Source organism: Tubulanus polymorphus, chromosome 11 (assembly GCF_964204645.1).
Source record: "Tubulanus polymorphus chromosome 11, tnTubPoly1.2, whole genome shotgun sequence".
In the NCBI taxonomy this organism is placed as follows: Eukaryota; Metazoa; Nemertea; class Palaeonemertea; order Tubulaniformes; family Tubulanidae; genus Tubulanus; species Tubulanus polymorphus.
Window position 1 is genome coordinate 11,690,834 of NC_134035.1, and position 20,080 is coordinate 11,710,913.

The 20,080-nt window shown below is 38.8% G+C and overlaps 5 protein-coding genes across 5 annotated transcripts; 4 read left to right on the top strand and 1 right to left on the bottom strand.

The window, feature by feature from the left end:
- The first annotated feature begins 63 nt into the window (after nt 1–63).
- On the top strand, nt 64–3,419 carry LOC141913016 (single-stranded DNA-binding protein, mitochondrial-like). Its single transcript, XM_074804455.1, has 6 exons — nt 64–144; nt 562–655; nt 1,294–1,413; nt 1,915–2,002; nt 2,348–2,433; nt 2,957–3,419. The coding sequence occupies exons 1-6, from the start codon at nt 103–105 to the stop codon at nt 3,004–3,006; spliced, it is 480 nt and encodes a 159-aa protein (XP_074660556.1). The 5' UTR covers nt 64–102; the 3' UTR covers nt 3,007–3,419.
- A 232-nt stretch (nt 3,420–3,651) lies between these two features.
- Nucleotides 3,652–7,460, bottom strand: LOC141912504 (uncharacterized). The gene is made up of 4 exons (XM_074803743.1): nt 7,430–7,460; nt 7,255–7,342; nt 6,790–6,905; nt 3,652–6,104 (listed from the first exon to the last, which is right to left on the bottom strand). The coding sequence occupies exons 2-4, from the start codon at nt 7,322–7,324 to the stop codon at nt 5,865–5,867; spliced, it is 426 nt and encodes a 141-aa protein (XP_074659844.1). The 5' UTR covers nt 7,325–7,342; nt 7,430–7,460; the 3' UTR covers nt 3,652–5,864.
- A 631-nt stretch (nt 7,461–8,091) lies between these two features.
- On the top strand, nt 8,092–10,996 carry LOC141912503 (uncharacterized). Its single transcript, XM_074803741.1, has 8 exons — nt 8,092–8,238; nt 8,339–8,368; nt 8,750–8,857; nt 9,080–9,177; nt 9,459–9,567; nt 9,823–9,996; nt 10,147–10,307; nt 10,727–10,996. The coding sequence occupies exons 1-8, from the start codon at nt 8,172–8,174 to the stop codon at nt 10,829–10,831; spliced, it is 852 nt and encodes a 283-aa protein (XP_074659842.1). The 5' UTR covers nt 8,092–8,171; the 3' UTR covers nt 10,832–10,996.
- A 379-nt stretch (nt 10,997–11,375) lies between these two features.
- Nucleotides 11,376–14,529, top strand: LOC141912629 (uncharacterized). The gene is made up of 9 exons (XM_074803941.1): nt 11,376–11,677; nt 11,786–11,912; nt 12,045–12,074; nt 12,445–12,552; nt 12,905–13,002; nt 13,331–13,439; nt 13,630–13,803; nt 13,966–14,126; nt 14,303–14,529. The coding sequence occupies exons 2-9, from the start codon at nt 11,846–11,848 to the stop codon at nt 14,405–14,407; spliced, it is 852 nt and encodes a 283-aa protein (XP_074660042.1). The 5' UTR covers nt 11,376–11,677; nt 11,786–11,845; the 3' UTR covers nt 14,408–14,529.
- A 582-nt stretch (nt 14,530–15,111) lies between these two features.
- On the top strand, nt 15,112–19,722 carry LOC141912883 (uncharacterized). The gene is made up of 8 exons (XM_074804304.1): nt 15,112–15,402; nt 15,493–15,519; nt 15,965–16,072; nt 16,303–16,400; nt 16,969–17,077; nt 18,607–18,780; nt 19,103–19,263; nt 19,513–19,722. Exons 1-8 carry the CDS (start codon nt 15,315–15,317, stop codon nt 19,621–19,623), a joined length of 876 nt encoding a protein of 291 aa, XP_074660405.1. The 5' UTR covers nt 15,112–15,314; the 3' UTR covers nt 19,624–19,722.
- Nucleotides 19,723–20,080: the final 358 nt, after the last annotated feature.

Sequence of the window (20,080 nt, forward strand, 5' to 3'; positions counted from 1 at the left end):
CGTCGGTTCGGGTCAGAATTTTCATGATCACGGATTGAAATTTTCGTTTCGCGCGTCGCTGGCCTGAACACTCACCCCAGAAAAATATATCTAACACGAAATATGTTCGCTTTATTCAGAAATACTCTCAAATTAAACCCGACGGTAAATTTAAATATGCCCAGTTAATTATCTAATCGCCATGATATTCCTAATCCACCACCAACTGACGGCTCCTGGCTTGTGCCCAACCAGTGGGAACCCTGTCGCGGCATGGCCTGGGGCCTGTTGAAATGAATATCCCTACCAAAAAATCGACAAAAAAATGTATTCAGTAAATAATCATATAAATGAATGAGGCTGAACAGTCAGTTAATGAAATTATCACATATGATTGTGTTGAGCAGGTTGAATCCATATCAAATTTGTTTGACGTCGAATCAATAATACTAGACAAGGATTTTATTTGGGCTTTTTTAGGCAGTCTTGATTCTTGATGATGCCATTAGGCTGAACCCCTGCTGTGGGGGCATGATACTTAACGAATAGCCATTTTATCATGGTTTATTTCTATCTCTTCAGGGGACGTTGCGGTCTTTTTCGGTAACTACACGCTTCACGAATGATGGAAACCATGAATATGCAGAAGAAGCACAAACTAAAAGATTTGAAAAATGTGAGCAAACCCACCTATGACCGATACACCAAACCACAAATGGCTATCACCAGAATCTTCGAAAGATTGGAGACTCCTAAACTGAAAATACTTTTATAAGTGCTTGAAACTCCTTTAACCCTTTCAGTGCTGACTAATTAATACCCTATAGTGCTGGAGATGATTTGAAAATTTTGAATAATTCCGCCCTAGTGTGTTGAATAACGGGAATACCACTATGGGGCGTCTACACCGTGGCGCGGTGTATCGTTAATTACTAATATTTCTCAATGTGTGTTGCCATCTTTAATAGATATAATTACTAATTACATCAAAATATACCGCAGTACCGGTGTACTAGCACAATCTATCAAATATACCGGTGTACTAGCACAATCTATCACTGATTTATACACTGCACTGCAGTGTAGATGCACTGAAAGGGTTAATTTTAGCAGAAATGCCAAAAATTCCTTCATTTTTCGAATTAGGCAATTAGAAATGTTTGTAATTATACAGAAGACTACGTCTAAATCGGTACAGTCGCGACCAGGAATTGACAAATATACAAATTAGGCCCCATTCTGGTGACACTAATAATCTACACTGGCCCCATAGAGACATAGTATATACGGAGTTTGTTTTGTTTCGTTTGATAGGTGTGAATCAAGCGCAGTTGCTCGGAAGAATCGGAAACGATCCTGAAATACGAGGCAATGAAAGATATCCGGTGGTCATGTTTTCCTTGGCGACTAATCTCAGTTTCAAGAGGGCGGATGGTACGTAACATTTGATTCGTAACGATGAACCCGGTAGTTTTTTTCGGACGAAACACTGAAAATGAGCGAATTCCATCCATGCTGTCAAACTTAACCATGGCTGTGCAGCTTTCGGTCTTGGTTCAAATTTGACTAAATGAGTTTAAACATTTCGAAATATACTTATCTTATTATTTCATCATTTGTCGGTCGAATTTTGACCCTAGGGTTGAAAAATGGAAATTTGATTAGGTACATTAGACTTCAACTTAAACAGTTTTAAGATCACCAAAGTGATCCATCATTTAACTGATTATACTGTTACCGTTAGTTACTTGCTACAGGTGGTCAAGTCAGTGGATTCAGGGCGGTATTTGGCGGTGCAGTTGCCAAGAGTCACACTTAACCTAGAAGTGTAGAACTGGGTGGTTTGATGTTAAATATCACTTGTACACGGCTCAAATGTAAAAATAATTGAATATGTAAAATGCAGATATTCTAAATATATATACATTGATATAGGGAACTACACTCAGAGAACTGATTGGCACAGAATCAGCGTCTTTAAACCCGGACTTCGGGAAAATGTTGCGATGAATCTGCGAAAAGGGTGAGTTTTTATTGAGCGACTCCAGACATTCTTCTGTCTGTGCCCACCCCCCTCAGACAATCAGCTGTATTTATTGAGCGACTCCAGACATTCTTCTGTCTGTGCCCACCCCCCTCAGACAATCAGCTGTATTTATTGAGCGACTCCAGACATTCTTCTGTCTGTGCCCACCCCCCTCAGACAATCAGCTGTATTTATTGAGCGACTCCAGACATTCTTCTGTCTGTGCCCACCCCCCTCAGACAATCAGCTGTATTTATTGAGTGACTCCAGACATTCTTCTGTCTGTGCCCACCCTTCTCAGACAATCTGCTTTAAATTCTGTGTTCCCCATCTACTTTGCAGAGATCGTATTTTTGTAACCGGCGCTATACGATACGACGAGTACGAATCAAATGGAAATATGATGAAGTCTACGAGCGTCATCGCAGGTTTGTGCTTTCGTCATTTAAAACGAAAAATTTTCTAAAACTAAATACAGTAAACGTTGCCTAGCTCGGACAAACCAGGTCTGACGAAATTTGTCCAAAGCACGAGGAAAAACTACAAAAAAGATAAGATAATCGTGGAAAAAAATATCATTTTCGTCCAAGTTGGGCATGGTAAAGGTGAGGTTAACTGTAAAAAAAAAAATCTATTAGGATTTGATTTCGGATTTAGGGGGTGGTCTCCGACTCCGGACTCCTGCTTTCCCATTGAGGTTGACCTTTTTCACAGGGATTGTTACAACCTAAAAATCTCACACTCTCAGAAATTGTGTCTTTTTGGATTTATTTCTTCATAATTAGCGAACAACGTCGGTGGGACTCCGCTAGTTGCTATATAAATATCATGGCTGCTTTATCTGAAAATGCGTTTTTTATGTTTTGGAACCCGGCCTTCCAATTTTCCCAGATCCACCCTTTTGCGTATGAATGCGATTGAAATGCTCTAATCTGTTCATTCCATTTTCAGATGATATCGTCAATCTTACGAAGATATATCTCCAACAAAACAGTGACTAGACGCGCGGTCATCGCTGCCACACCAAAGATAACATCACCGTATTGCATTTAAACCCAGCCGAGTGATTTTATTACTGTGATCTGAAAAGATGCACTCGTTGTTAAATGCTTGCATTGTTTGTACTCTATATTGAAAAGTACGTACATATACTTTTCAAATTCATGTAAATAAATCTTGTTTATAGATAAAGAAATTGAAATCATGTGTATCATTTATCGTGTAGTGTCTGTATTGAGCGCAGTAATGTTCTTCAATAATGCGTTATGCAGCTTTTCTTGTTTCGGTTGCTACTACACTGATAAATGGGCTTCATTCAAGCTTCTTGGTGACCAGATGCCTATCGCATTTTTATTGGTAATTTTTGTGATTTCTCGTACATACAAACATTCTTTTACAAATTGAAAAAAATGCTATCTGCAAATAAATAAGTTTTTTAGATTTAATTTCTCGTGTCCTTGTTGGTTTGTGTTTGAGGAAATCGATATTCAAATATCACTTGGCGTAAACAACGGGTCCAAATTGCATAGTCCCAAAAGCAAAGCACTCTCAATTTTCCCAGAGGTTAATCGCAGAAATGTGTAGAGGTTGCGCATGGGCGTCATTTCTATTGTTTACATACGTCACACTGGCCGTCAACTGGTGGGACCTTGTATGTATGCCTCTTGGCGGGGCCAATCTGACCATGTATAGTGTACATCGGTATTGCGAAGTGCCGTTCAAACCAAAGATCCAATATATAAAATGTTGACAATAAAAACGTAAACTTTTTGATACATAAACTTTATCTATAAACTCCTTCAAGTTATTATGCTTATAATACATCATACTCGAGTGCATTGTATGTACATTTTAACTGTTATAGGAATAGGAAAAATGGTGGAATGAAATAATAAATAGCCGACTCACAAGCTTAAAATCCCACTGTTTTTACAATATACGAATTGAAAGATTAGAAACGAAATTGAAAACAAGACACTGCGTCACGTGATCACGAGCATAGCCACCGGTCACGTGATTACAATAGCGCAGCCCGGTCACGTGATTACATGTACCGGTCACGTGATAACAATAACGCAGCCCGGTCTCGTGATAATACCGGTCACGTGATTAGCACAGCCCAGTCACGTGATTACATGACACCGGTCACGTGATTACATGTACCGGTCACGTGATAACAATAGCGCAGCCCGGTCTCGTGATAATACCGGTCACGTGATTAGCACAGCCCAGTCACGTGATTACATGACACCGGTCACGTGATTACATGTACCGGTCACGTGATAACAATAGCGCAGCCCGGTCTCGTGATAATACCGGTCACGTGATTAGCACAGCCCAGTCACGTGATTACATGACACCGGTCACGTGATTACATGTACCGGTCACGTGATAACAATAGCGCAGCCCGGTCACGTGATAATACCGGTCGTGTGATTGGCTCAGCCCGGTCACGTGATTACATGACACCGGTCACGTGATTACATGTACCGGTCACGTGATAACAATAGCGCAGCCCGGTCACGTGATAATACCGGTCGTGTGATTGGCTCAGCCCGGTCACGTGATTATATGACACCGGTCACGTGATTACATGTACCGGTCACGTGATAACAATAGCGCAGCCCGGTCACGTGATAATACCGATCACATGATTAGCACAGCCCGGTCACGTGATTACATGACACCGGTCACGTGATTACATGTACCGGTCACGTGATAACAATAGCGCAGCCCGGTCACGTGATAATACCGATCACGTGATTAGCACAGCCCGGTCACGTGATTATATGGCACCGGTCACGTGATTACATGTACCGGTCACGTGATAACAATACCGCAGCCCAGTCACGTGATAATACCGGTCACGTGATTAGCGCAGCCCGGTCACGTGATTACATGACACCGGTCACGTGATTACATGAGCGTAGCCACCGGTCACGTGATTACAGTAGCTGACAACTGTGTCGTGCACCAATGAATGAATGAAAAACCCATAATGCTGAAACGTCAAAATAAACGTTACTTTGTGTCTAGGAGCTGTTATACCCAATTGTGGTGTGACGGTCAGTCTTGTTCAGAGCCACAGTCTACCCAGTGACTCCCAGTGACTCCAGTGACTCCAGCGAGGATTATTCATAATTGTTTACAGGTACACACTACCACGTACCTGGTAGGTCTGTCCAGTCGACGAATTCACAAAACTTTGTTCATACTTCTTTAATATGTTAAACATAGTATTCCCTTTTATTGAATTTCGCTGATTCCGAAGGTGTATTTTTGCTGAAAATTGCTCCAGTCCATATTTAAAGCAACAAAAAATTGAATTTTCCATTCAAACCAATTTTTCCATATAAACCGCTCCCGTTTTCCAATCGAGAGAAATATCTCCTCTGAATGAAATACAGTCAATGGTCATTATTTCTGTTCTTTATCAATATAGCCCTAGAAGTGGTAGTCAATTCACAACTGGAATAGACCAACCCTTGGGTCCATTTATCTACTCAATCAAAAAAAAAGATCACTCATATGAGCTCTTATGGCCTAAAGAACGCATCTCAGACTTTTGAATTCAAAACGATTTATCGGGGAACTCCTCTCATGACGTCGACGCTCTATCGAAATGTCACACCAATGGCTTTTTGGTGACCACACCCCCAAGATTATTAACTTAACGTAGTATCATCAGTCCGAGGAAAATGTTTGAACGAGATTCTTTTCGAGATCGGGATTTTGGTTACTACGCCCCTAGATTATTATGCCGTTTTCAAAATTTATTTCACAAAGAATCGCCCGGTACCCCTCGATCGAAGCTCGACCTTTGAATTCAAGTCTCCGAGCGGCGGCTAGATCGAATCGATCATCTTGTGCTGAAACAAAAGAAGCACCAGACAGCTGTAATAACGGCAGCCAAAAGCAAACCATTCGTCCGGATATCACGGGCGTCGTTACAAGCGTCCGTATCGCAGCAGCCGGCGATCATCGAATATATATCCGTCGTTTTCTTGGCTATCATATGCGCATTGCAGACGCCGAGATTACCTACACTACATCCACGACTGACGACTGTTTCACCGTCGGAACCTTTAGTCATGTATATCTGGAAATGAACAGATAAATGATGTTGAAAAAGTTAGTTTCGAAAGTAGCCTACCGGAACTCGGAGAAAAATCCACAGTTTACATCAGATGACCTATGACCCGATATAACGAAACGAACCCACAAGATTTTTAGATCAGTTCTTAAAACCTATCTTTTTATCAAGCTTATGGTTATAGCCACACTTATATGTATCAATGTTTTATGTAAGTGCTTTAGAGCTAGTATTTCATTGAATTAGGATGATGATAATACTGATATCACGAAATAGGTGAAATTGATTTGTGATCGAGGATTTGATTTGAGAAAATACCAATGATGTATATAAGTCCAATGATCGGTGCCAGGGTCTCCCTGTTTAAATATTATTTCATACTTAAAGGGGGATACTGGAGTTGGCTATCAATACTGCTTTTATCAATTCGCTATATCAATGTGACTGTGGAAAATACAAGGGTCACTTGGTAATGGCAGTCTACTGACCTGGGCACTCAGTCTACATCTGGTGCTCTCTCACAATTCCAGGTGACCAGAACATTTACAGTGGAATAGATAAGACAATTAGCGTCCAGGTGTAGCTGTTGACAGCAGGTGTTTTCAGGCAGGCTGATCATGTTATATGGCCCCAGTAACTTCAAATTTGGAGTAGATGATTCGTGCATACGAAGAAATGACCAAAAGATTACCTGACATGACCCGTAGACGAAACTGCACTGTTTGAGTTTGCCAGCGAGCCAGTAGCGATTAGAACACGCACTGTCCGTATCGCTGGAACACTCGTAGCAGGATATAGCGCGAACACCTTGAAAAAACAAGAAACGTGTATATGACATCATTAAAGGGCTACATAGAATTTGATATTGCTATTGATATTTGAATAAACACAAATTTACTCCGTATTTAGGGGCCCACCTTGACCAAAGGCTATTCGTTATTGCTTAGGTCATTATACTACGAGCATATCATCATAATATGATGATTTCCAGATGTTCCAGCTGAGTATAGTTGATGCCCCCAAAAAAGATTTATGATAACCAAGTTTCAAGCACATTTACTTGATGACGACCTTACCGTGCAAATTCGGCATTTCAATAGCAATCTTGTTCAAATCGTAAATTCAAGCAATAGAGCTAGGGATGGTGCATAAGTACCTTGACACGAAAAGCTCAGAGCTACAAAAACACAAATTCCAAGCCTTGAAATATCCATTGCGTCTACCATTACCGGTGTAAATACGGCCTGAAATGATTTCGGATAAGACTCTGAAACTTTCAATAATAATCCGTTATATTTCGGAGGATGATGATATTAACAGTAATAAAGTACTTCCTCGTGATTCACAGCATCTGAATGTTGTGTGTGTGTTTACGTACGGAATAGTCAATCTATTTCTTTGACCTGGTTTCTGATATATCCTGGTAATCAACACAACGAGAGGCCAAACAAAATGTCAGTCTCTGAAAAAAATGTGCCGCAGTTGCTGATGGCGTTGCTGAAAGATTTGAGATATGGGCCGAAATGCCAGCTGGGGCGCATTCAGGGGGACTTGGGGTGAGACATCCATCAATTTGTAGTGCCCTTTTTCGTTTTGTCAATAACATGGTGCATTTCAGTGGGGAGTGCGCCTGATATTGCATTTTTTCGACTACGAATCCTTTGGGATCAAGATCGGGCCAAAAATACGCATATTATCGTCGTATAAATTTGACTGTAGGAAGTGTTCAGGAATGTGTCCAGGAATGTGTTCAGGAATGTTAGAATTGCCAGTAATGGTGGTTATTTATTTCTAAGCTCTTTAAATTTTGATTAAGATTCAGACATTGATACTTTGTTGACAAAACACTGTTGACCTGTGTTGAATATTGACAGACCATATCGCGGTACGATACGAATTTCGAGCCGCCGAAATGAAATCGCGCCAAGTGCGAAATTCGCATGACGTGCCCTTTTAGATAGCGATGGCCTGATTAATCACAATCGAACATTTTATATAATAATGTACATACATAAGAGGGATATAATATGATAACGTCATATTGAAGTTCAACGCAGGATAAATCAGAGCAAAATGTCGCGATCAGTACTGTTCCTGATCGTTGGTTTAGCCGCCGGATGCAATGGCCTTTTCTTCGGACGTAAGTGTAATACACTGTAATATACCCTTAGCATGGTGATGCTTATCGCCACTAATCGACTGATATCAATGCCAAAACTTTTGCGTTCGTGTTTTTGCAGGTCGTAATCCAGATTGGGACAATTTAAAAGGTAATTTGATCCATCGATATAACAGTATTGTCTCTAATTAGTTAAATAAGCTATTATCCACTACATCATCAACATCTTGCGTTCTTGGGTTACGCAATGATCGAGAATCTTAACCTTATGAACTCTGTTCCGCGACTATGAGTATACGTATCTCCAACTCTTACCATCTATTCTTCAATGTGACAAAAAAACATCAAGAACCCTCTTTGACTTGTGTCGTAAAGTTCTTCAATTACTTTTTCTGCAACTTCTAAGACTTGCACCCGAAACAATTCATATGTCATGTAAATATTTGAAGCATATTTCACCTGTTTGTGTATCTGCAAAATCAGTATATTTGTGACGATCTCATGTTCTCACATTGATTTACGTTGATTTTAGTAACATGGGGTATCAACCCGTTGACCAGTTTTAAATCTCAACCACGAACTATCGACGACGCCAAATCGGAAGGCTACACGACCACTGATGGAGACGCTTGTAAATCAAGTCGGTAGAAAAAAACCGTGCCATAAAATTCGTGCTTTAACTTTCGATTTTTCTTGTTTGAAATATGATCGTTTCTTTTTACTAGACGGTTATCTTATAGACCATAAATATTTTCTTAATTTGTGCGTCAATAGTCGATCGATTTCATTCGTGGAAAAATAGCGAATAACGTTTAGAATTACAGGGTGTGATATCTCTCCCTTTTTATTTTCACTTTCCAAGATGGCACTTATCGTGGCGTGCGATATTTCCTAAATAATGACCCGGCGCTTATGCTGCTGTTTGACAAAAACGGTTTCATCGCTGGCATCCAATCAGGGGTAAGTCTATGAACAATTAGAATAATTTTTCTTTTCTTCTTTGTGATACGAAAACCCTAAATCGATGATATTTATAATGTTCTTTTATTGTTAGATTGGTTATTATCCGACAGTTTCTGAATTTATTTAAATCCCGAAATTTTTCGATAATAATTCATCTTCTACACTGAAGGGGATTACATAACTTATTATTTGTAATAATTTATTTAATATCAAGAGAATCTCTGTATCGTGGTTCTAAATGAATTTTTCAGCATGCGGATTTCTATATTTATCCATAGGTTCCCAAAAACAGTGATCCGGTGTTTCCATCGCCTCAACTGAAATTCAAAGGCATGCTGGTCGAAGAGTCTGACAAATACACTCAAACCTTCTATTTCACTCATCCAGGTACGTCATGAAACATGCGGCCATTTTCGTCCAATGAAAATAAATTAAAATCGTATGTTTGAATATAGAAGTCAGATTTCCGTTATCGCCCACATCTTTTCAAAACTTTCACAATTTACGAGTTATCAAAATACAAAGTAATCAATTCGTGAACATGAACAATACATCGGAAGCAAAATTGAAAGCGTCTATCAAAAACCACTTTGATTACATAACTTTCTGCAATGAGATTAGGAGGACTTAATTCTTTTGCAGATAAAATTTGTAGTACAGGCAGAACGCAGGCGGAATTTGATAGGGATGGAACCGGCAAAACTCTATTCATGCAGATGGGTCCCAATCCGTCGACTAACTTGATGCTAATTCCATACCTTCAAGCGGATATGGACAGAACTCAATGGACGAAGGGAAAATGTTTCGTATCGATGGGTATGGACACGTATCTTTTCCCATTCTTGAAACTTGAATACTTTTCATTTAAATCTAAATCGATGCGGGGAATTTCCCACATCACCCCGTATTTTTACGCATCCCTATCTTTCCACATGATGAATCGAGATATATTTCTAACACGTTTAGGTATGCATTACTGGTACGACATCTCAACCGATATGAACTGCGATAACTTCTTACCAGCTTTCATGCTGTACAACAAGGGACGACTGAACGGATTTGGATTCGCGTTCAACACTGATATAAAATCGTCGAGATATGAACACCCGTCGCGGTCGGTATTCGGGGTAAGCGGGCTATATATGATTCCATTCTCCCTCGGCAGGGATTCGAACCTGATTGCATTGAAACTGCCTGCCTAATTAGCCCGAATACGCACAGCTCAAATGATGGCATTCTTTATACCGAATCATAACTTACGTTTCATTTTAGCCCGGGTTTTTCCATTTATAGTTTATCTGTGAAATACATGTATGCCCCTGCAATTACAACAGGCAATCTGGTTGGCCGCGTCGTTTGCGTGCGGCTAATCTGCGCATGAAGGTGCGCACTCGGGCTAATCAGGCAGGGGTTCCTACACCGTGTCTGAATCTCGCAATGTCATCAGCTCCGAATCCGTGGCCGAGGAGGATGTCGGCTGATTCGGGAATCCAAAAAGGTTTGTCTCAGCGTTTTCAATATTAACGATTTATTTCGTGATTTTCAGCGCTTTTTAAAACCTGTTCCTCAGTGTTTATACGACAGAGCTAAGAATGGATTCACAACAATGCACGTCTATTTGGATTCGTGGCCGCGGTTGAACTCGTGCTAGAGACCGCAGTGAGCTGTGTATCAGCAAAAATCGGCAGACATGGTTTGAGAATCTAAATATACTTGTTTTCATGTTTTCTAGTTAGATTTTCGTATTGAGGTCGATAATATATATTGATAATTAGAGCTTATGCAATTTAGACCTATATGTATATATATATATATATATATATATATAATCAGACCATATATACTATAATCAATTCATAATTGTTTGATCTTTAATCTAATTCATAATTGCTAATGTACAAAATGAAAATAAATTATTCCTTATGAAACTGTGTTTTACAGTTGTTGTTTTAGTTATGCTATTTGTTTCGAGGATTGATCTCCCATGCGCCTCAATATCTGCCTCTTTTCTAACACACTAATGCATTCACGTGCTGCCTGTGATAAACACGTGCGAATTTCATAGTTTATCAAGAGGCAGCGAAGTGAAATAAGTGAACTTGAACTTGAATTTGGTGAATACGAATACGCACGTATCAAACATGCGAGATTTAGAAAAAAATCAATTAAAAAAAACACATAGAAAGACGATCTCTGGACATGAAAGTGCCCTTCGTGATGTGACACAAATCAACCCCTGGATCATTCCATCCACGATGGGCCAGAAATTCGCGTATTATTGTCGAATGAATATGGCCATTGAGACTAAAAGACGGTTTATTGGATTCAAGGAATTTTAAAATTACCCGTTTTAGGAAAAGCCTTTTTTCTAAGGTGTACAAAGATTGAGACTTCGATACAAATGATAAAACATTGCGGACCCGTGTTGGTGATTAAGACCTTATCGCGCCGGTGACTACGATACAAATTTGAACGGCGGAAACGAGATCGCGGTAATGTACGTAAAATTGCTTGCCCTTTTTAGATAGCGTCAACAGCTTGATTTATCACAATCGGAAATTTATTTCGCAACTTTTTTATACATACGAAAGTTAATATATTTCAGAGGGATGTATGAAAACGCCATATTGAAGTGATTAACTAACGCAGGATAAATCAGAGCAAAATGTCGCGATTATCACTGTTCGTGATCGTTGGTTTAGTCGCCGGAAGCAATGGCTTCTTTTTTGGGCGTAAGTGTGAATCATATACTTAACTTTGAAAATTAGTGCAATTTTGGACTCTATATTTCACCTCTTATCGAAGATATTTGACTGATATTCGACTTCTGTCAATGCCAAAACATTTCCATTCGTGTTTTGCAGATCGTAATCCAGATTGGGACAATTTAAAAGGTAATTTGATCCATCGATATAACAGTATTGTCTCTAATTTGTTATTCGTTAATTGTCCACTGCTGTAGCAGCAGTTTACCGGCGTTCATGGGCTACGCAATGATTGAGAATCTTAACCTTATGAACTCTGTTCCACGACTATGAGTGTATCTCTTACCATCTTTTCTTCGATGTAACAAAAAAAAACACACCAAGAACCCTTTTCTATTGTATCTTAAGTTCTTCAATTACTTTTTCTGCAACTTCTAAGACTTGCACCCGAAACAATTCATATTATTGAAGATTATGTGAAGCATATTTCATCTGTGTGTATCTGCAAAATCAGGATATTTTGTGACCATGTTTTCACATTGATTTACGTTGATTTTAGTAACATGGGGTATCAACCCGTTGACCAGTTTTAAATCTCAACCACGAACTATCGACGACGCCAAGTCGGAAGGCTACACGACGACTGATGGAGACGCTTGTAAATCAGGTCGGTAGATGAACCGTGACGTGAAATTCGTGTTAGTTTTAAGTAAAACACGAAGCTTTGAAAATGAATTTTCACTCTTAAGAACCAAACACAACTGACAACTATAGAACTGGACCCAGCGTAAGGTGTGAATAATCGGCTGAAAATCTGACATATGTTTTAAACGGAATTTTCAAGTAAAACATCGAAAGCATTTATCAATATATAATCGTTTAAACTTACCAGACGGTTAATTTGTAGACCAAAAATACATTCTTATTTTGTGCTTTTAAGTATTTGAGCATTCCAAAATTTAGAAAATGGCGAATAACATAATATCTATCCTGTTTTTTTTTCATTTTCACTTTCCAAGATGGCGCTTATCGTGGTGTGCGTTATATCATGAATGGCGACCCGGCGCTTATGTTGCTGTTTGACAAAAACGGTTTCATAGCTGGCATCCAATCAGGGGTAAGTGTTTAGCAATAAGAATTATTTTTGTTTTTATTTCTTTTCAAAAAAGTGTCATCACAAATACATAAGTGCAGAAAGGTACATGAATGTATTTCTTCACTATAAATGTATATACCTTTCGAATTCCACAAGATCTCAATTTTAGAATGGTTCATTGTCCGGCAGTTTCGGAATTTATTTGAATCCTGAAATTTTTAGATGATAAATAATTTTCTACACTGAGAAAACACGACTTATGATATTATGACTTCGTATTTCGTGAAGTTCTCTGTATCCTGGTTGTAAATGAATTTGTCAGCACGAAGATTCCTATATTTATCCATAGGTTCCCAAAAACAGTGATCCGGTGTTTCCATCGCCTCAACTGAAATTCAAAGGCATGCTGGTCGAAGAGTCTGACAAATACACTCAAACCTTCTATTTCACTCATCCAGGTATGCCATGAAACATGCGGCCATTTCCGTCCAATAAAAACAAAGTAAAATCGTATGTTTGCATATCGAAATCAGATTCCCGTTTTCGCCCAAATTCTCTCACTATAGCTTGAAAACGTCCATCAAAAACCACTTTGATTACATAACCTTCTGCAACAAGATGAAGAGAATGTACTTAATTCTTTTGCAGACACAATTTGCAGCACAGGCAGAACGCGGGCGGATTACGATCGAGATGGAACCGGCAAAACTCTATTCATGCAGATGGGTCCCAATCCATCGACTGACCTGAAGCAAATTCCGTACCTTCAAGCGGATATGGACAAAACTCAATGGACGAAGGGAAAATGTTTCATTTCGATGGGTATGATCGCTTATCTTTTTGCCCGACCAATGCTCTGTTTCAAAAGCCATCTTAAGCAAATTTCTCAAACAATTTTCAACATTTTTCATTTAAATCTAAATCGATTCTAGGGAATTTTCCATTTCCCCCTTTATTGATACATGATATTTCTAACATGTTTAGGCATGCATTACTGGTACGACATCTCAACCGATATGAACTGCGATAACTTCTTACCAGCTTTCATACTGTACAACAAGGGACGACTGAACGGATTTGGATTCGCGTTCAACACTGATATAAAATCTTCGAGATACGAACACCCTTCTTCGTTGGTATTTGGGGTAAGAGTGGTCTATATCATGATAGCCTACATTTCGATAGCCAACATTTCGACGGATACCCTTCTCCCTCGGCAGGGATCATAAATCCCGTTTCGTCCGAGTACTATGTCGGCTGATTCAGGTATCCAATGTTTTTGCTCAGTGCTTTTGATATCAACGTGTTTCGTGTTTTTCAGCGGTTTTTAAAACCTGTTCCTCAGTGTCTATACGACAGAGCTAAGAATGGTTTCACAACGATGCACGTCTATTTGGATTCGTGGCCTCAGTTGAACATGTGCTAGAAACCTATATGAGGTGTAACGATACCATCAACTGTAATCAATTCATATCTAATCTAATTCATGATTTTAGTTTTTTTAATCGAGAAGTGATATACAAACATTAAAATGAATTATTCTGCAAACTGTGTTTTAGCTTGGTTGTTTAAGTTATATGCTATTCGTTTCGAGGATTGATACCATGCTGATCAAAATATGCCTTCTTTCAACCGCACGCATTGACTAATATAAATTTAAGATGCAATTACTCTGTTTTGGCTTTACGTCACTTGAAAGGCAGAAAAGGCAGTTCTATTGGATAGATATTATGTTTGCAAAAAGGGTACTTTTCCAAAAAATTCTGCAGGCATGGCCTACGTACGGCGAGTCAGTCTCCGAACCGGATTCGCGAGAATGTGTCAACCTTGGTCTCCCGAAATCGACCAAATTATTTCTCTCTATCACAAACTACGGTCGTCTTGAATGCTGGAGTTCCCCCTGTATACGATTATGCAGCGCATCGCGATTTCTAATATCATTAAACCGGTTCAAATAGTCACAGGGGGACACGCGGTTCAATCAAAGGAAGATGAACATGTTTTACAGTGGTATCGAATGAATTCATTGAAGACTAATTGTTACTGTAAAAACTACGATTAGTTTTGAATTTTAGCACTCTTCACTCCGATACTAACTGGCCTTGTAATTTACCAATATCTATCATACGTAGACTCTGAATGTATATGTACCGAGCGAATGGTTTTTATTCTGTAGTTCTGTTTGTGTATCGATACGTGAGATTTATTGCTTGTAGGTTCGTTGCTGATTAGGCCCTGTTTGAATTAGATACCACCAATCGCGACAGATATCATCGTAGTCTGCAAAGTATATAAATACAGGAAAATGATAAAAATATCGAAATCATTTCAGAATGAATCAGTGCAAACATATGTCGCAATTTTTGTCGTTCTTGATAATTTGTTTAGCCACCGCGGGCTGCAGTGCCTTGTTTTTTGGACGTAAGTAATCTGCCATTTGCTTAATTACGTCATCATTTGAAGAAAATCAACTGGCAGTGCTATCATCAAACGCATTTTCTTATTTTGCAGCTAAGCCGGAGTGGGACGCCTTGAAAGGTGATTCAGTGAACGTTCAGTAAATCAATACGTAAAAGCAAAGAAAGTGTCTGCGACAAGAGTCTAGCTTTTAGAGAGAACCTTTATCTCAGAAAATATTTGGTTTATAGAAAAAAAAATGAGAATATTTATTTCTTAAAAATTTCGAGGTTAAAAAAACCCAAGAAATCGCTTTTAACTGAGAACACTGGCTTATTCCCAATTACAAACTCGGAATATACCTCCAATAATCACTTTCAATTGGAAAAAACTAGTTTATTCCGATTTACAAACTCGTGACCAACCTCGAAAATTACTCTGGTCCCGATGATGCTTCCGAAATGAAATCATAACAAGAATGCATGAATTCAATGAGGCTGATTCAGGAATTGAATCAGTCAACATTTAGATACGAAGACCGTGCGTGATCTGATGTTTTTACAATGCTATATTTTTGTAATTGTAGTAAGATGGGGTATCAATCCGTTGACGAGTTTTAAGAATCAGCCTCGAACGATCGACGACGCCAAGTCGGAAGGCTACACGGCGACTGACGGAGACGCTTGTAAATCAGGTCGGTATAAAGTTTCCATGTAACGATGTAATTCTGAATATTCGTACGTAATTAGAGTAAAAAGAGTCATTCGATAACCTCTGGGCCGATGTTGCGCTAGACTTATCATCCTCTTCTGTGCATAGAAAAACACTTTTAAATCGTAACGAATGTGAAATTATAATAAGTGATTTGAATATACATATAGATCTCTAATGGGAGATGAAATGATTTTTATTTTTGCTTAAAAGATGGTGCTTATCGTGGTGTGCGTTATATCATGAATGATGACCCGGCACTTATGCTGCTGTTTGACAGAAACGGTTTCATCGCCGGCATCCAATCAGCGGTAAGTAATTTTACATCGGGATAAACACGAAAGACTCCGGGATCCAGTTCTACAGTTGTGAGTTGAGTATAGAGTTAAAACATTGAAAATGAACTGATTCTAAATCAGATTCTAAACTCGCAACTGTGAAACGGGGCTCAGGGTTCAGCGTTTATAGAATAGTGGGTTTAAAGTTACCGCACGTAAAACTGATCTATAGAATTAGACTCGAATCCGTCATCTAATGCGTTTTGTGCGTGCAAAGTGATTAGGCGCGTCTTTTTTTCTTTCAGGTTGAGCTTGTTCTCATAAACCTTTTCGGTTTCAGCAAACTTCCAGCACACACTCTTTTACTTTAAATCAGTTTTTGTACTTGATCAGATAATCTGTTGTGGTTTATCTAGGACATGAAGCATATGCCTATCATCTATCTGATCGGTGGAAAATTACAAGTCTTTTATTAATTTATTTTACACTCAAAATCATTACAGGTATTAGAGGGACAACACAAAATCAGCTGGGCCCTCCAGTACCGCCCTCTTTTATGTGCTCCGATAATTATCTATCAGGCCGTGATGTATTTTCATAGTTACCTAAAGACAAGTCGCTGAACTTTCCGACGCCTCAATTGAAATTCAAGGGAATGCTGCACGAAGAATCTAACAAGTACACAGAGACATTCTATTTCACTCACCCGGGTACGTAGCGAAAAGAAAATTCCATAATTCCAACGCCCGGGTTTTAACCGATATGAAATCTGGTAAATATATATGGTATATATATATATATATATATATATATATATATATATATATATATATATATATATATATATATAGCCCTTTTGTGTTCTTGCTCTATTCCTATATGTTTAGAACGCGCTCGGTACTTGGTGAAAAATTAGAAATGAAAGAAGTTCACGAACCTCTTAAACAACCTTAAAATTGATGATTATTTTTTTCAATCTTTTAAACAATTCATTAAGTTCCAGCTGCATTGCTTGATAACGACTTATGACTACGAGAAACGGGCACACAGGAAATTGAAATCAGTTCATTTTCAACCCGCCCCAATCTAACTATTATAGTTAAGATTCTGAAATTTAGAACGCGGGATCTCGGATATTAGGCCTAAATAAAATTTCATTCGCGGTAGTAGTTAATCTTGTCGGTATGGGTTATCATCGATTTAAGATACGATAATTTTTTTCTTATCGTTGAGTTCGAGGGAGTTCAAAACTGATAAATCGTCACCCACCGGGCTCGCTGCACCGATTCACATCCGGCGCACGTGCCGAACACTAAGTACAGAGTTATGATAACAATCTTTACTCAAAAACGATCAATCAAATGAAAATATCATACCATGTCTGACGATTTATCGCTAAATGTAGAACAAAACCAACGAAACGGATTGCGGTACTTTATAGGTTAACTATTTATTTGACGCACGAGCTTTCGCTACTAATGAATAGAAGCTTCATCACTCATTCACCCGATGAGGCTTCTATACATTAGTAGCGAAAGCTCGTGCGTCAAATAAACCAGTTCAACTTTAAAGTACTTGTCGCCAATATTACGCAATATAGATACGTTATTTCCAAGGCGTCAATTAACTTTCAAGTTAAATTCTTATCGCCCTCTCCAAGAAGGTGACGATGAAATTGATTGGTGTTTTTGAAGCAATTCTACACACCTAGAACTTCCAATTAATTCTTTGAATTCCTTAAGTAATTCTGGTTCATATTATTCTCACTTTACTAGAATATGAGGTTTATTGAAATTTTTGAAATTGAAATTTATTTTCATTACGATGTTACATTATTGAACGATATAATAAGTATGATTAGACGAAGAAAAATGTAACAGGATAATGGGGCTACACGGAGAGACTGAAACAGTCTATCTAAGCCGTATCACCCAGAAGCATCCACGACACATTCATCACACTCACACATCATGCACACAAGTAATTAACAGGCGAAATGAAAAATAAAGTTTCACATATTACACATTAACATAGGTTTGTATAGAATGAAAATTTACAAAGTGTTGAATAATGATTTAATGTAGGTACGCTTAAAGGCACAAGGGCTTGTCGCGTTGCATCAATTTATGGATGTAGCATAAATGGCCAGAACTTATATCATGTAGTGCTGTGGTCTGTTGTCTGTGGTCGTTGGTAGCATTTGGCGGATGTGAAAAACAACTTTGATTTTTTTTTGCAGATAAGATATGCAGCGAAGGTAGAACGCAGGCCGAGTTCGACAGAGATGGTACCGGGAGAAGCCTATTCTTACAGTCGGGTCCTAATCCGTCGACGGACCTGATACAGATTCCGAACAGTCAAGCGGACATGGACAAAACTAAATGGACGCAAACGAAATGTTTCTATACAATGGGTATTGTACTGAATATAGTATAATGTACAATTAGAGAAAATTTTCAAAAGAACCATTCCTTGGAATTATCTTGAAATTGATATGAGGAGACTCATTTAAAAAACCAACCGAAATCATTTCTGGCTACATAGCCATCTTATATCCCATCTTTGGACTTTTTATAAGTCATGATTGAACCCCGACCTTGATACGTTCGCACTTTCATTGTTGGATTTTAAAAATACTATCGTTAATACGGTACTTAATCTACGCGTTTCTATTTCTCACATTTAAGTAGCCATTCTGCAGATATATGTTTTATGTTTATGTGTTCGTATTTTAGGTATGCATTACTGGTACAACCTGACCGCCGATATGAACTGCGATAACATACTACCGGCTTTTGCTATTTACAATAAGGGACGACTGAACGCGTTCGGGTTCGCATTCGGCACTTACGTAGAATCGTCACGATACGAACACCCGCCGCAGAGGGTTTTCGAGGTAAGCCGTGTGTCCCGGCCGATTTGGTCCAACCATGGACGTATAACTAGTTCATACGTCCATGGTTCAACTATGGGCCTCTCCTGGAAAGATTTTTTCCCCTAGTACGGAGTCTATGACGAATTCGTTCTAGATTTCGTGTCTCTCTTTAACAAATAGCGAATGCTCGCTATTAAATAAGATCGAACTCCTCTCTTATTCTGTAGATAAGTAATTCTTCGGTGCTTAACGTTGTTTCATATTTTTCAGCGATTTCTTAAGCCCGTTCCGCAATGTTTATACGAACAGGCTACTCGTAATGGCGGACTGACAACGATGCACGTGTTTTTGAGTTCATGGCCGCTGTTGAACCGTTGCTAGAGCACGCAGCGCGACAATATCCGATCCCCCGCGGCTGGTAGCGTTTGAAGTTTTCAAATAGATTATCGGTGTTTAAGCCAGCTAAGAATCATTGTAAAATATCCAATAATCAATTTATATTTGTTTGTTTTTCATTTGAATTTGGAAAATGAATTTGGTACCAAAAAAAAATTGTTAATGAAAAGCGCACAGACTGCGCCAACCCGTGGAAAAATTTTGCCATTAGTCTCTTAGACTATTCGATTTATTCGCCATCAAGCCAAAACTGCCTTATTTCGACATCAGGAAAACTGGAAATACATAATACACATTACACAATTAATGCACACATACGGGCTACGTAACAAAATGTATTTAAATCTCTATGTTGTGGTAAATGTGATATATTTAGTGGAAGTGACGATAATGAGCATTCGCTGTGTGCATACCTCTACGACGTCGATACTCATGAACCCAA

Excerpts from the sequence above, each read along its gene's own strand:
- LOC141912629 (XM_074803941.1), top strand. The coding sequence starts at position 11,846 with ATGTCGCGATTATCACTGTTCGTGATCGTTGGTTTAGTCGCCGGAAGC. Across the intron at positions 13,003-13,330 it reads TAGCTGGCATCCAATCAGGG|GTTCCCAAAAACAGTGATCC; the intron begins GTAAGTGTTTAG and ends ATTTATCCATAG. Across the intron at positions 13,804-13,965 it reads AAAATGTTTCATTTCGATGG|GCATGCATTACTGGTACGAC; the intron begins GTATGATCGCTT and ends TAACATGTTTAG.
- LOC141912883 (XM_074804304.1), top strand. The coding sequence starts at position 15,315 with ATGAATCAGTGCAAACATATGTCGCAATTTTTGTCGTTCTTGATAATT. Across the intron at positions 17,078-18,606 it reads ATTCTATTTCACTCACCCGG|ATAAGATATGCAGCGAAGGT; the intron begins GTACGTAGCGAA and ends TTTTTTTTGCAG. Across the intron at positions 19,264-19,512 it reads CGCCGCAGAGGGTTTTCGAG|CGATTTCTTAAGCCCGTTCC; the intron begins GTAAGCCGTGTG and ends CATATTTTTCAG.
- LOC141912503 (XM_074803741.1), top strand. The coding sequence starts at position 8,172 with ATGTCGCGATCAGTACTGTTCCTGATCGTTGGTTTAGCCGCCGGATGC. Across the intron at positions 8,369-8,749 it reads AGATTGGGACAATTTAAAAG|TAACATGGGGTATCAACCCG; the intron begins GTAATTTGATCC and ends CGTTGATTTTAG. Across the intron at positions 10,308-10,726 it reads CGTCGCGGTCGGTATTCGGG|CGCTTTTTAAAACCTGTTCC; the intron begins GTAAGCGGGCTA and ends CGTGATTTTCAG.
- LOC141912504 (XM_074803743.1), bottom strand. The coding sequence starts at position 7,324 with ATGGTAGACGCAATGGATATTTCAAGGCTTGGAATTTGTGTTTTTGTA. Across the intron at positions 6,906-7,254 it reads TCTGAGCTTTTCGTGTCAAG|GTGTTCGCGCTATATCCTGC; the intron begins GTACTTATGCAC and ends TGTTTTTTCAAG. Across the intron at positions 6,105-6,789 it reads TCGTCTACGGGTCATGTCAG|ATATACATGACTAAAGGTTC; the intron begins GTAATCTTTTGG and ends GTTCATTTCCAG.
- LOC141913016 (XM_074804455.1), top strand. The coding sequence starts at position 103 with ATGTTCGCTTTATTCAGAAATACTCTCAAATTAAACCCGACG. Across the intron at positions 145-561 it reads CTCTCAAATTAAACCCGACG|GGGACGTTGCGGTCTTTTTC; the intron begins GTAAATTTAAAT and ends CTATCTCTTCAG. Across the intron at positions 2,003-2,347 it reads GCGATGAATCTGCGAAAAGG|AGATCGTATTTTTGTAACCG; the intron begins GTGAGTTTTTAT and ends TCTACTTTGCAG.